This window comes from Gastrolobium bilobum, unplaced genomic scaffold (assembly GCF_033153095.1).
Source record: "Gastrolobium bilobum isolate Gb01-03AN ecotype WA unplaced genomic scaffold, APGP_CSIRO_Gbil_v1 utg37399, whole genome shotgun sequence".
Classification (NCBI taxonomy): domain Eukaryota; kingdom Viridiplantae; phylum Streptophyta; class Magnoliopsida; order Fabales; family Fabaceae; genus Gastrolobium; species Gastrolobium bilobum.
The window spans coordinates 112,574-127,830 of NW_026895452.1; the positions used below are offsets into that span (position 1 = coordinate 112,574).

Sequence of the window (15,257 nt, forward strand, 5' to 3'; positions counted from 1 at the left end):
GAGGGATAGGTTCTAACGGGACAGATTATCTACTATTTTTTGTGTTTATCTTTCTCTCTTACTCTTTTGTTAGATGAAATCTTAACTAACATTTATCTTTTTTCTTCTTAAGATTTCAATATAGGCAAGTGATAGACAAAGATAGGCAGAAATAATTGTAGATAGAATAACCTGTATCTACATTTTTTTACCACTCTTCAATACCGTTAGATCAGAATCTCAAGAAGAGAGAGAAAGATAAATATTAGTTAAGATTCTGATCTAACAGTATTGGAAAGTGATAGGCAGAGGTAGGCAAAAAAAAAATGGTAAGTAAAATAACTTGTCCCTGTTTATTATAAGCAAAAAGTTTTGTCATCTTAAATGACATAAAGTTATGTCATTTTAAAAGAGAGATAAATAAAAAAATATTTAAAATTTAAATTAAAAAAAATCACCAACTTTCTCTTCCATGATTTTTATTTCTTGTGTCTATCTTTCTTCTAAAATGATATAATATTATTTAAGGGATAGATTATTCTACCTACCTCTTTTTCTACTTACCTTTGCCTACCACTTTAAAATACCATTAGATCAGAATCTCAAGTAATCTTTATCTTTCTCTCTCCTACTGAGATTCTGATCTAACGGTGTTAGAGAGTTATAGGCAAAGGTGGGTAGAAAAAATGATAGGCAGAATAACTTATCCCATCATTTAAAATGACAAACATCAAACCCTTATTATAAACACGAATATGTTTACGATGTTATATCATATAAATTATTTTATGCAATATAAAAAAATAGATAAAAAATATTAATTTTTTTTAGCAGTTTCCATTTTTTTTATGTGTTGCATTTGATAATTTATTTTCCTTAATTATAAGCCCTATAATCTAATAAATAAGGAGAGGGGATGATAAGGTAAATTGCAAACAAAACAGTCTAACTGTAATTTATTTTTATTTTTTTAGGTAGCTCTCTGATTGTAATTTTATCTCAAGATCAAAGCAATCTTTAAGATGCTTTGCACAAAGGCCTGTATGTAGAAAAGCCTTTGTCTCTAGACAAGCCTCTGTCATTCCACGGGCACATTATTACAAGAAGTAATTTTTGGGTCTCACGCTCACCTTTCTTTTTCTGGTAAGTAATTCTACTATGATGCTATATATTTAGAATTACATGAGTTCAAAGAGACTTGGAATATACAGTTGGTTGCTTCTTGAATGTTCGAACCTTTTTTAGATTTAAAGAAAGAATGGGAGGACATTTCTAGTTTCAAATTTTTGTTGGGACATTAGTCGAAACATAAGGAGGAGTTAATTTTTATTTATTTATTTTTACTGGTTCTAATTATTTATTTGAATTTTTTTTAAATCGGTTAAGAGACTAATTCCGAATCTAGGCTTAGTCAAAAAAATTTCGCTCCTCCCTATTAATGTATTTAGCGAAAATTGAATCCAAGTTCTTTTCCGACTCTACTTAACATGTATTGCTAACTGAGCTACACTTGTTGAGTACTTTTTAATTTTTTTAAGGTTTGAATTGATTAATTAACATTCCGCAGGTTCAAAACTACTAGCTTGGATATGGGCCATCGGAAGGGGTAGGGGGAAAAAACATCATCAACTTAACTACAGGGGAATCAGGAATGGAGAAATGAAGAAGCTTAATTTATGCCTAAAAAAATTTATATAGGCCATTAATTACCCATTCTATTTGAATTATAACCGAATAAAATAAATAATTTTATTTTTATACTGGTTCTTCAGAAATTTCATTAATTTGATTCGAGCTCCAATGCATCCACATGAAGGCGGATTTTCTCGGGCTTATGCCCTAAGTGCACACAAAAAACAAAAGAGGCGGATTTTCAAGGATTTAAATTTGAAACCTTTTGATTAGGGAAAATAAATACTGTAACACTTTTTTTTATACAAGTAGAAATTGAACACGTAACCTAATACAACCTATCCAAATCCCTCATCACTATACCAATCCTAGTGACTTAACACTTTAATAGAAGGAAACTTGTTAGAAAGAATATATCTTTTGTATATCTGTAAATATTTATTTCCTTATTTCATTAGGATTTGTGTTAGGTCTGGGCTAAGCCCATTAGTGTGTCTATATATTGTACATCTTGTATCAATTCAATACACATAGATTTATTTCAATGTTCCTATCTTCTCTTGTTATTTAACATGTTATCAAGAGCCTAAGGAACCTTGATTTTCTTTTCCGGTGAACCCAATGTTCGTCGTCTTTTAAATTTTTTTCTGGAACGGTCTCATTGTCAGTTTTCGGACGTTTCTTTCTTTCATTTTTCTCTCCGCACACAACCGCCAGAACCCCGTCGAACCGCGTTGAAGCCTCTGCTCCGTCAACCACCACCGTCCGGTGGCTTTTTTCGGCGATCCACATACTGGCGTGCTAGTCTCGGCAGCGCGGTCACAACGACACCGGTCGCGTCCCCAGAACAGGTCACACCCGCCCTCACGCACGCGTGAAAGTTTCGCCACCCTCTTCACACTTGCGGCGCGTGGAGGCTCATCTCTGGTCGTGGCTGGTTGCGTTCTTCTCGTCTCACTATGACGGTTCTAGATCTGGTCTTGTTTGGTGTTTGGACCTCGTTTTGAGTTGACGCACAGATCCCTCTTCTACCGATTAGTTGTGTGATCTGTCTTTCTGATTTCTTTTTCTAATTTTGATTATGGATTCCCTTATCTCTTCTGTTTCTGGGTCTCCGGCTGGCTCCAAGTCGGAGTCTACTATTTTTTCAAATTATATCTTTGCTCCGCTGAGTGTGGATAAATTAAATGGGTCAAACTATGATACTTGGTCGTCATTGGTTGGATGGGCAAGATTATACATCCCATCTCACTACTAAGGCTGATTCTGTGGCGGATAGTCATGGGATCACTCAGTTGAAACAACATTTATGTCATCATTTTCAGACTAAGGATATTGGAAAACTTTGATATTTCTTGGGAATCGAGGTGGCCCAATCTAAAGATGGAGTTGTGATATCTCAGAGGAAATATGCTCTGGATATTCTTGAAGAAACTGTTTTGTTAAATTCTAAGTCTGTTGATACTCCTATGGATCCAAGTATCAAGCTTCTACCAAATCAGGGGGAGCCATTTTCTGATCCTGAGCAGTATAGGAGATTGGTTGGAAAATTAAACTACCTCATAGACACTCGGCCTGATATTTCATTTGCAGTTAGTGTGGTAAGTCAATTTCTTAATTCTCCATGTCAAGAACATTGGAATGCCGTCATTCGTATTCTTAAATACATCAAGGCATCTTCAGGAAAAGGCCTTGAATATGAAGATAAAGGTCATGTTAAAGTTATTGGGTATTGTGATGCTGATTGGGCTGGTTGTCCAGCTGATAGGAGATCTACTTCTGGGTATTAAGTCTTTGTTGGAGGCAACTTGATTTCCTGGAAAAGTAAGAAACAAAATGTAGTCGCCAGATCAAGTGCTGAAGCAGAATATCGCTCCATGGATACTTCTACTTGCGAGCTCATCTGGTTAAGAAACTTCTTAGAGAGCTTAAGTTTGGAGACACTGGACAAGCAACTTTCATTTGTGATAACCAAGCAGCTCTGCACATTTCGTCAAATCGAGTGTTTCATGAAAGAACCAAGCATATAGAAATAGATTGTCACTTTGTTCGAGAAAATGTTCTTGCTGGTGAAATTACAACTAGTTTTGTACCCTCTAATGATCAATTAGCAGATATATTTACAAAGTCTTTGAGGGGTCCTCAAATAGAGTTTATATGTAACAAGCTTGGTGCATATGATCTATACACTCCAGCTTGAAGGGGAGTGTTAGAAAGAATATATCTTTTGTATATCTATAAATATTTATTTCCTTATTTCATTAGGATTTGTGTTAGGTCTGGGCTAAGCCCATTAGTGTGTCTATATATTATACATCTTGTATCAATTCAATATACACATATTTATTTCAATATTCCTCTCTTCTCTTGTTATTTAACAAAACTAATATTATTATTTTATTTTGTATCATGTATAATTACTATTTGGTTGAAAAATACTTTTTTTTCCTTTTTTGTATTTTAATTGTAACATCCTCTATAATTAACTAGTATAGAGAATATCACATTATTTCTAAAATTATACTTTAATTGTAAGAATAATAAAATAGGGAAATATAAACATAAATAGGTAATACAAACTTTCTCAAGTTACTTTATACATGGTACCAAGTTAGATACATATATTTTATATTCAATTATTCTACATCCTAAGCTATTTTACATTAGTACAATACATTATTACATTTCTAACTGCTTAAAGTTACAAATTTATACATTACGTAAGCCTTATTCAGTCTAATCTATAGGTATAAACTTCTACATTGTCCGGATAAAATATAGCCACTGTTTCTTGAGTTTCTACTACTATATAAATTCCCAGCGGTCTTCATAAGAGTAAATAATAACAGTCCATCATTCGCCAGTAAGGCATAAACTTGGATCAAACAATTCGATCTTAAGGGGTGGTACTATATATGGTCAATCTGACACAACACGATACGAATTTGAAATTAGGTTAAAACATTCGACATGAATATGACTTGTTTATTTCACGGGTTGACACAACACTAATAATCCATAAATTTGTAGTGTGTCGTTTATTATGCGGGTTGACACGATACAACATAACATGAATAACCTATTAACCCTAAACTGTATTATTTATTATGCGAGTAAACACGACATGATAAGACATAAATAACCTATTTACGACATGACATGATCCGAATAACCTCTAAGAAGATTAATACGGGTCAATTTTGGATTCGTAGGTAGACAATAAACACACCACTTAACATGATTTTTTCCTGGTTAATTTTTGCCAACCCAAACACGATATGAATTTGAAAATAGATCGATTGGACAAGAATTTTTCGTATTCAGCACGCCATGTTGAAAATTGCTACCCTTACTTATTATGTGAAAAACTAAACGTTCATATAAGTAATTTAAATATAAGTAATCTTTAATAATTTTTCTAAAGTATTTTTTCTCAGCCCTCATTTACGGATGACTATTGGGCTATTTCTCATTTAATGAGAAAAGACCTTCATTGTTAATTATTGTTTCAATTTCATCAACTCTTATTTGCTTGGACTTTTGTTGACCTTCTTCTCACGTGGTTAAAACATCTTATGTACAATTTCACTTCTTTCTTTCTTTTTTTTCAATAGGTGCCACTTCTTTTTCATTAATATATTCATTCATCTTATGATCTTGACATTAAAAAATATAATAATTGAGACTGAAGTTTCCAAATACTAAATAAATACAATAAAATTGAAGATTATCATTTAGAATGACAAAACTGCAAGGATTTGATACTAACGATAGTAATAAGGTTTCGAAATTTATTTATATCAAATCACATTACATGAACAAAGGAATAGAGAAGCTCAGGCAATGGTCGTAAAATTACAATGAATTATGAGGAAGTGCAAGTGCTTCTCGAATTGGCTTTGTGCCGTGAAGCATCAAAACATAAATGACACGTGTGAGACCTAGAACAAAAATAAATAAATAAGGAAGATATTGCTCCCCAAAAAAAAGGGTTCTAGGCTCTAGGGCGTCTGGGTTGCCGTTTCTAGCTTTGCTCTGAGGTCTTTCCTTAATATCTTCCCTGCTGGAGACTTCGGAATTGCATGAACAAAGTAAACTTTGTGCAGTCTTTTATAAAACACAACCTGTTCACAACAAATACCACAAACCATTCAATTTATTAAAAGCCTCTTCAACATGAAATTTCCGTTAAATTTATATAGCTTTTAAATTTGCCAATGTAAGTAAGTTGATGTTTTTATGTATTTGACCGATATGAATGGAGTTAATTCTTTTGATATTTTCATTTTAGCCAAATTAATTATATGTAAGCTAAAATACGAATCAAATCACATGATAAAAGTATATAGTGGCAGTGGATTTATATACCTGTTTAGCTATAAACTCCTTTACGGTCTCTTCAGTTAGATCAAAGCCATTTGACCTCACCACGAAAGCAACAGGAACTTCACCAGCAGCAACATCCTTTTGTCTGTGAATTAACATATTACAAATCCATTAATAACATTATTAATCAATAGTTATGATTTGTATCACTAGCTCGCTCTGCTTTATATGCATATATAGTAAACCATCAAGATTCAAATTAAGATGCTTACGGGACAACAGCTGCGTCTGCAATGGAGGGGTGGCTTACAAGAAGCCCTTCAAGTTCTGCTGGAGGCACCTAGCAAAACATATGAATAAACATGATTGGTTGTTCCCCCCCTTTTTTTTTTCTCTATAAAATTTTATTTTGCAAATTAAAAAAAGAATACATATATACCTGGAAGCCTTTAAATTTGATGAGTTCCTTCACCCTGTCAACGATGAAAATTTCATCATCATCATCTATATAGCCAACATCACCGGTATGAAGCCAACCCTCTGCATCGATAGTCGTTGCTGTAGCCTTCTCATCGTTCAGATATCCTGAAATATTTAAACGTATGATATAAGTTTATAGGTAGTCAACATAAATTTTGACTAGAACAAGAATTAGAACCAAAACATCATCACCAAATTAATTACAATTAAAATAACAAATTGAATTTATGAATCCGTTTTCTTCTTTTTCCTAAAAGTTTGATTTATTGCATGCACACTATGTTTATCATAAATATTAGGATGTGATACGAAGGGCTCAAGTGTTAAGCAAAACTTGGAGGGATTTTTAAATGTTGATTAATTCAAGTAGAAAAGCACTTGTGAAAAGTGTCAATTTCAATATTTAAAAGACGATTAGTCTCACACCAAAAAGTGTAGGATATAAATTTGTATACCTTTCATGATTTGTTGGCCTCGAATGCAAATTTCACCGGGTTGATTATAGCCAAGAGAAGAACCAGTTTCAGGGTCAACAACTTTGAGCTCTGCATTTCTTACAACAGTGCCACATGACCCTGATTTTGTTGGGATCGATTGCTTTGCAAATCCCAAGCACATGGATAGCACCGGACCTGCCTCTGTCATGCCGTAACCCTGCACATCCATGCATTTTACGATGTCCCAAGTTTAAAATTTGATTTTGAACACCTTAAAGGAAGACAAATAAATAGCACATATTTATGGTTTATCTACGGCCCACCTTAATTAATTTGAGATATATAAATGTGATAATGATGTTGATGTTTGATTTATGTTGATAATGTCATAAACTTTGCATATGGGATGGGCAACCATCCGGTTGTTTTTTTCATTTATGTTTTTTTTTTTTTTGGGTACAGTTTTTCATTTATGTTTTGCTTAGAAGTTGGCGCAACAAATAGAAAATTTAAAATAAAAATTACTATATTTTTGTATATTTATAAGGAGAATAAAAGACACCTTATTTGTACTCTTAATTTAATTTTTTTTAAGATTACTAATGAATTGAAAAATTAAGTTTAAAAAGTGAATTTTTTTAATTTTTTAAAAAATTATTCTATATGTAATGATAAATTTATTTTAATAAGTAAAATTTAATTCTTGTGAAAATATTAATGTCAGAACAATTGCTTTTGTGGTTCAACAGTAAATAAAATTTCTATGATGTAATTGAATATGACCACATAAAAAATGTTAAAATTTTAGGCAATTAGGACACAGTGCAGACTGCATTGGCACAAAACCTTTGACTGGTCTAGTATTACGTCACCGAGCCAACTCAACTAACCCAAATTACTCCTACGAAGATGATGGTCACGTTGTCGAGTTTGACTACGAGCAACTAATATATATGACACGTGTGCGGCTTGTGCTAACGAAGTCAATATAACCTCCAGTAATAACATATATATTTTTATTCATAATTGAATGACATATAACATTAAGGGGAAGTTTGGTTCAGAAATTTTTTTTGGAATAGCAGGAAAACGAGATAGATAGAAAAATGATTGAAAAGATAGATAAAGTGAGATAGGTAGAAAAATGTAAAAAAAAAGTTGTTTGGTGGGAAAAAACTTTACTGGAAAAATTAGGTAACTTTATGAAATCAACAGTGCATTAAAAGCCAGATAACCGATTTTCCGAAAAATCTCACCTTCAAATTGGGTTTCTAAACAGTGCGGATATCTATGTTTCTCATAAATCCAGACAAATTGGATAGATGGGTTTTTGGTGAAAAACATTGAAACAAACATGGTGTTTCTAAAAGCCATACTTGAGAAAGATAAATATCCACTGAAAAACTCCCAATCAAACACCACCTAAGGGTTTGACCACGAACTTATCTTTCTATATGTTTCGTGGTACGTTAGAACTCTGACGAAAATGTTATTAAAGGATACTGATCAAGTTACAGTTCCAATTTATGCGAGAATAACCCTAAGTACTCAAAAAGTCTAACCACCTCAAGTTGGAAACAAATGGGCATAAAAAAATTGAAGATAAAAAAAAAAAGGAAAACTTATATGATCGGGATCATTTGATCCAGTCCCGGGATACGTAGCCTCAAATAATACCTAGTCTTTGTCGCAGAAAGAAAATGTCACTAAAATATATATCCTGGAGTCAGTCGTATATTACTTCATTGGTACGCTACTTCTTTTTCCTTCAGCTATCCTAATATCCCATATTCTCCGAATCTTTTATTTAATTATCTTGCCAAAAACTAAATTTGTGCCGGCCTTAATTAAATATAACCTTGTTTGGACTAAGATATTTCTATATATGTCTCATTTTAAATGATCCCCTCATATTTGTCATAACTTCTAATGACAAATAAAGATTAACAATTAAAATGATACTTTTCCTTTTTCTACTATACTGTGTTCTTAAATTTAATCTTTTTATTTATTGTGCTTAGAAGAAAATGGTCATTTTAATTAGGGAAAATATTTTCTCCTTTTAAAGGAGAAATTTTTTCTCATGTTAGTGACTCATAGCATAAGTGGATCCCACCTTGAAACTTTATTCTCTCCATTATTTTGTAGGCCCCACTTATATTATGAGTCACTAACATGAGAAAAAATTTCTCCTTTAAAAGGAGAAAATGTTTTCCCTTTTAATTATTAATCATTATTATTATCATTAAAAATTATAAATGAAGGAAGATATTTTCATAGACATGACATGTCCTCCAAACTAAACACATAACATTGGAGGAGAGATGAAAAAACAAATGATAGTAAATAAAACTGGAAAATAGGGCAATCAAGGAAATGTCAAGAACGCCCTCGTTGAATTAATTTGGTCCCCAATCATGGTTGGTCTAACTTGTATTGGAAGAAAGTACCAGCAGAAAATATGGGTGAGGGTATTAAATTAAAGAAAATAATTATCTCATGCAACAAAGATATAAGTAGTGAGATTTACCAATGTGAACTTTAGTCTGTGTTGTATGAGATAATTATGTTACGAGATTAATATATCCCTAAATTAAAATGTTGCAATCATGCAAATAATGGAAAATCAAAGTGAAGCATACCTGTCCCAAAACAGCCTGAGGCACTCTGTTCCGGAGAGCCTCTTCCAACTCCTTTCCCAGCGGCGCAGCCCCTGACAGCACCAACCGGATAGAGCTCAGATCAAACTCCGCCACCATCTGATTCTTCGCAAGAGCCAGCACCAGCGGCGGCACCACCATCGCCACCGTCACCCGATACCGCTGTATCAGATCCAGCAACGTCCCTATCTCAAACTTGTGCATAAGAAGAACCGCACTCCCCGCTCTCAGCGCGCATAACAGCACACTGTTCAGCGAGAATATGTGAAACAACGGAAGCACACATAACAGAACGTCTTCGGTATTCAGATACAGGTTCGGGTTCTCTCCATCCACTTGTTGAGCTACGCTCGTTGTTAAGCTCTTGTGTGTCAGAATCACTCCCTTCGGTAACCCCGTCGTGCCGGAGGAAAACGGAAGCGCCACCGCGTCATCAGGGTTGATCTCCACCTCCGGCACTTCGTTCTCGTTCCCCTCCGAGATCACCGAGAAATGTAGGCAATTCTCCGGCGGGTCGTCGACGGTGATCACCTTGAAGTCTTCCCCGAGTTTCATGTCCTCGTGCTGGCGGAGCTTGTCCACGTACATTGCCTGAGTGATGATTAGCTTCGATTTGGAAGCGGTGAATTGCTTGAAGATCTCGGCGGAGGTGTAGAATGGGTTGGCGGTGGTTGCGACGGCGCCGATCATGGAGGCTGCTATGAAGGAGAAGACAAACTCGGCGCAGTTTTGGAGGAGAATCATGATGACGTCGCCTTTGTGGATGCCGAGGTTGGACAGGCCGGCGGCGATCTTTCGGGAAAAGAGGTGGGTCTCGGCGTAGGTGTATGTTTTGGCGGCGGAGCCGACGATGAGACATGGACGGTCGGCGAATTCGGATAGTTTCTCGAAGCAGTATGTGTGGAGGGGAAGGTGGTTGGAGATGGGTATGTCTGGTAATTTTGATTTGAAGACGTGGGTAGTTTGGGGAGAACAACAAGGTTGGTTTTGGTTTTGGTTTTGGTTCTGGTTTTGGTCTGTAGAAGTAGCATTTTTAGGGGAAGACACTTCTTTGGTGTCAACTGAAGGAGCTACCGTTATCATGGTGTTTTAATGTGTGTTGATTCGGTTAACTCAATCTGTTTTTATAAAAGAACTCAACAAAGGCAGCAGAGAAAAAACTGATTTACGAATTAATGGGAGGGAAATGAAAACTGAAAAAAAAAAAAAGAGTGATAGAAAGATTGAGGAATTTGAAGAGGGGATGTATCCTAATATAAGCCAAAGAATATGGAGAAAACTCAAAGAGAGGGGTTAGGTGAGAATGAATGATCATATTAGTAGATAGAAATGGGACAGCCACGCCTTGTGTCACGTTTCAAAACCAAGCGTTCTTCTTCTAGCCACTCTTACTTACCTACCTACCCCTTTTTCTGTCCTTTTCTCTCTCTCTCTCTCTCTCTCTCTCTCCAATATTAAATTTGTTTTACAAACTGTAAACAAAATGTGGGTCAGCTCTATCCTGCACTTTTGGTAGGCTGTAACTATATAATAAAATATTGGTTGCTGTTCCACGCAGTCGGATTTTTTTGTATTTGGGGTATGGTGCTCGGCTCAAATAGCACTAGCATGTTTAGTTTTTGATATTATTATTTTATCATTAAGAAAGGAAATATGATAAATGAAATTTTAATATCGTAATAATTATTTTTAAATACAAATAAATAAGCATTTAAATGTAGCTGGTCTACGTACAATCATTTTATTAACTTTCAATTCGATTCATCTTACATGGTTGTTTTTATTGATTTGATTTAAATAACTTGTAATGACTTGTCTATGTACGATTTCCTTGTCAATTTTGATGAAAAATTATAAAATAATAATGGATAGTATGTCAATTAGGAAAAGAACACTAATTATAAAGTATTGTATGAAATTTCAATGTAAAAGGGACACTTCTTATGTGAAAACCCTCATTTTCTCCGTGCATGAGATTTGAAAATAGTTTTTATAAATTGTTGAAGGGGAAAAAAACATGTTTAAATTACCATAAACATCCTTCATCTGAAACACCTAGGGAAGGAGGAATTTGAGTGTTTTGGGAGCACCACTCACTGGGAGGGTAAAAAGAGGAAAAAGTGAAAAAATGTGATTTAAAAGGGAAGAATTTTTTTTTTTTCCTTATGAGAAAAATCATCAAAAAATTTCAGTGCTCTGAAACCACTTTAGATTTTTTTTCCCATTAAAGAAAAAAGTCAAAATAATTCTTTTGTGATAAGTTTTGGCAAACAAATATATAAATTCAACAAGAAAATTCTTGCACATTTCATAAAATATTTAACTTCATTTATGAAATATATGTAAATCTTTTGAAAATTCACAAATTGATAAATTTATATACTTGTTGATAAAAAATAGAAAATTCACTTATCCAAAGATAAAAAAAACAGTTTTTTTTTATCATTACTGATATTATAACAGGAGTGTTTTTTATTTTTTAACGAAAATTAAAAATGATTACTCGTTGATAATTTGATATAAGGTGTATCTGTAAATCGTTCGTAGTTCCCAGTTCCCAACATTCTAAACGATAACATCCTGAAGAGAGAGTGGGCAAACACCAGTGAAAATGTTCGGTAAATAATTTGAGTAATAATATTCGGGGAGAGTTATATATTTATATTTACAAATTTTTTGTTTACAAACTAAGTATGTACTCTCGGAAGTACACTCGATTAGTAATGTATATCCGAGAGTACATAGTGTAGTTTGTAAAAATTTATAAAAAAAAATTTGTAAATAGAATCTTTCTCGTGGGGAATGATATATTTACAACTTTTTTCGTTTATAAACTCTTACAACCAAATTTAATTTCCGTCAATATGATGGTTATAATTTATTGAGTCATACTTATTAATTAATTAATTTTTAATAAATCAATAGTTAAGATTTAGTTATATAAGTTTGTAAACCAAAAAAATTGTAAATAAAAAATTTTCCTTCAAATTAATATTTCCTTAAACTTTTTTTTTTCCCGCTTAAATTGTTCACATTTCTTGTATCCAGTGCTCAACATTCATTTATGCATATAGATAGAATTAATTTGATATTTATAAAACCTACGTAGCACCGATACCGACATGGGACACGTGACATGATACGACACGATACTCCGACACGTTAATTCTAAAAATTGTCAGATTTCGACACGTTAGGACATATTTTGATATTAAATAATATTTTTAATTTATGTAGTGAATATTATATTTAATATTCAATAATTTAACAAAAAAATGAATCTAATCTTATAATATTCATAAATTTTGCAAAGAAACATAAGATATCCAAAATATTTATATTAAACTTAATAAAATAATAATCGTAATACAACGAATCTAATAGTTGGAACTAAAAACTCAACGCAACGCAACGCAACCTTTGAACCTTTTTTTGAATTTCCATAACGCGTGTTGGAGTGTCGGGGAGTGTCCGAGTGTCCGAGAGTGTCGGGAAGTGTCGGACACGACACGTCAGGATTTTTGATGTGTCAGTGTTTCATAGTATAAAACCATTTGAATATGTCCGTTCAAATTTTTTCAATTAAAAAGAGTATACACAGCAATTAATACTACTATATTAACAAGGATTCAGTGAGTGTACATTGACTCGATACAAAATTCGATCTAGTGCACTAAGTTCTTCCGCAAGAACACAGTTATAGTAAATATTATAACTTTATTCTTTCTAGAGAACACTAAGAGAACATCATTATAATATTTAGTACACTAAATTCTTGCGAAGAACTTAGTGCACTAGACGGTCCAGTGAATGAATTTTTAATTTTTCCTATTAACGACTAATACATATCATATAAAGACTAAAATAAATATAATGACTCATCACAAATCCACATCACTTGCAGAAGAGTCTCAGTTTTTAATTGGATGTGGTAGTTAGATTGTCAACTAAACTAAGACATGGTCTTGTTTGATGTCTGTATTGAAAGGATATTTGTTAATTTGAGCATGCCTCTCTACCCTCTACTTGTTTTTCAACCAACTGGGTCAACGAATTTGGTTAATTAACATAATTTGGGGAGTTTTTTTTTTTTTTTTTAAATACAAAAATAATCGATCACATGGATAATTGGCTATTTGCAAATGTTCGGTAGTGAATAGAAGTTGGAATATAAAACTCCTCCGAGGCCATTGCTAATAATTTGACGGACGGTTGGTTAGCTTTGTTCTCCTCTCTTTTTCTCTCTTTCTATATATATATATAGGGATAGGATCCTTTGACACTGGTGTCAAATTTAAAGTTTGAGACCTCATCTAAGAGTCGTTAGATCAAAAAAGATCAACGACTCTGATTTGTAAGCATGTGATATCATTGATCTTTTTTGATCTAACAACTCTTAGATGAGGTGTCAAACTTCAAATTTGACACCGGTGTCAAAGGATCCTACCCTATATATATATATATATATATATATATATATGGAAAAACTACTCTTATGTTGTATAAGAGCAGTTTTATCTCTCACACATTTATCGAAAATCGTGATATTTTTTTTTCTTTAAATGACGGGTCCACCATATATGTGTTACAACATGAGAGAAGATCTCTCCTTCAACATAAGATTAAATGAACCCATATATATATATATTGTTTTCCCTAATATTTATCAATTTTATAATTTTCTTATTATTTTTATAAGTTTAAACTTTAGCATAAACTGTTTGTAGTATCTGTTAAAATATAAACTTTTAGTATTTTTTTAATTAACATGAATTTAAGATGAGAATTATTTATATTATTAATTATTATTTATTTAAATTAATTTAATGTCAATTTTTAATTTAATTCAATTTCTATATAAAAAAATTAATACGAACGGAGGAATTTTACCAGCACCTTATCTTGCGGACGGGACAGCTACACTTAAATGGAGTAAATATATAACTAATTTCCACACGGCACATTGCATTTTTATTTTTATTTTTTGTTGCAAAAAAGAGAGGATACATTGCTCTTTCAACCCCGAATATGATCCCCCATTTATTTGTGATTTGACTTGAGTATACTGTTTCAGTTTGACTCAACGGGGAATAACAAAAAAAAATATTTGGATTAAAATGAGATAAAACTTTCTTCATATAAAAAGAAGATGCACAGAATTGGGTGCTAAAGGAGTATATAAAAAAAAAATCCGAAGATGGGAATCGATTTTAATGCACCGGATCATTGAATTCGTTGCTTCTATTTACTAAATAAAGAAAATTTTTAAGACATAACGATAAATATAAAAAAAATATAGATAAAAAGAAAAAAAAGAAGCATCGAGTTTGGTGCTCCCGATGCATTGTAGTTTTTCTTCTTGGTTGTGGAAAATTTCTTCAGCGCTACGCATGCAATGAGTTTTCGGTATATCTTCCACTTATAATATAACACATATTTTACTTTTGTCAGATCATTAATAAATAATTTATTTTAAAATGAGGTAAGAGCATTTGATAAAAAGTAATACATGTGTCATACTGTGAGTGGAAGATGCACCGAAAACTCAATGTATCCATAACACTGAAGATATTCTCCTCGGTTGTGTGGACATATGTACTCTTCTTTTTGTCGGTGCATGAATTAGGGTTGTAAATAGGCTAGGCCTTGACTTAAATAGCCTAGGTCTGACTTGACCTAATCTGTTAGTCTTGCATAAGTCTAAATTATAAGTGTTGCCTGACCTATATTTAAAAAATAAAAG

The 15,257-nt window shown here is 32.9% G+C and overlaps 1 protein-coding gene across 1 annotated transcript; it reads right to left on the reverse strand.

Annotated features, from left to right (window-relative positions):
• Window positions 1-5,454: 5,454 nt before the first annotated feature.
• Window positions 5,455-10,701, reverse strand: LOC133312150 (4-coumarate--CoA ligase 2). Its single transcript, XM_061513305.1, has 6 exons — window positions 9,497-10,701; window positions 6,873-7,071; window positions 6,377-6,522; window positions 6,210-6,277; window positions 5,980-6,082; window positions 5,455-5,735 (listed from the first exon to the last, which is right to left on the reverse strand). Exons 1-6 carry the CDS (start codon window positions 10,595-10,597, stop codon window positions 5,613-5,615), a joined length of 1,740 nt encoding a protein of 579 aa, XP_061369289.1. The 5' UTR covers window positions 10,598-10,701; the 3' UTR covers window positions 5,455-5,612.
• Between the last annotated feature and the right edge of the window lie 4,556 nt (window positions 10,702-15,257).

Bases quoted from the DNA above. Each gene is read 5' to 3' on its own strand.
- LOC133312150 (XM_061513305.1), bottom strand. From the start codon at position 10,597: ATGATAACGGTAGCTCCTTCAGTTGACACCAAAGAAGTGTCTTCCCCT. The intron at 6,523-6,872 runs GTATACAAATTT...TAAATATTTCAG, and splicing joins AGGCCAACAAATCATGAAAG to GATATCTGAACGATGAGAAG. The intron at 6,083-6,209 runs GTAAGCATCTTA...GTTAATTCACAG, and splicing joins GCAGACGCAGCTGTTGTCCC to ACAAAAGGATGTTGCTGCTG.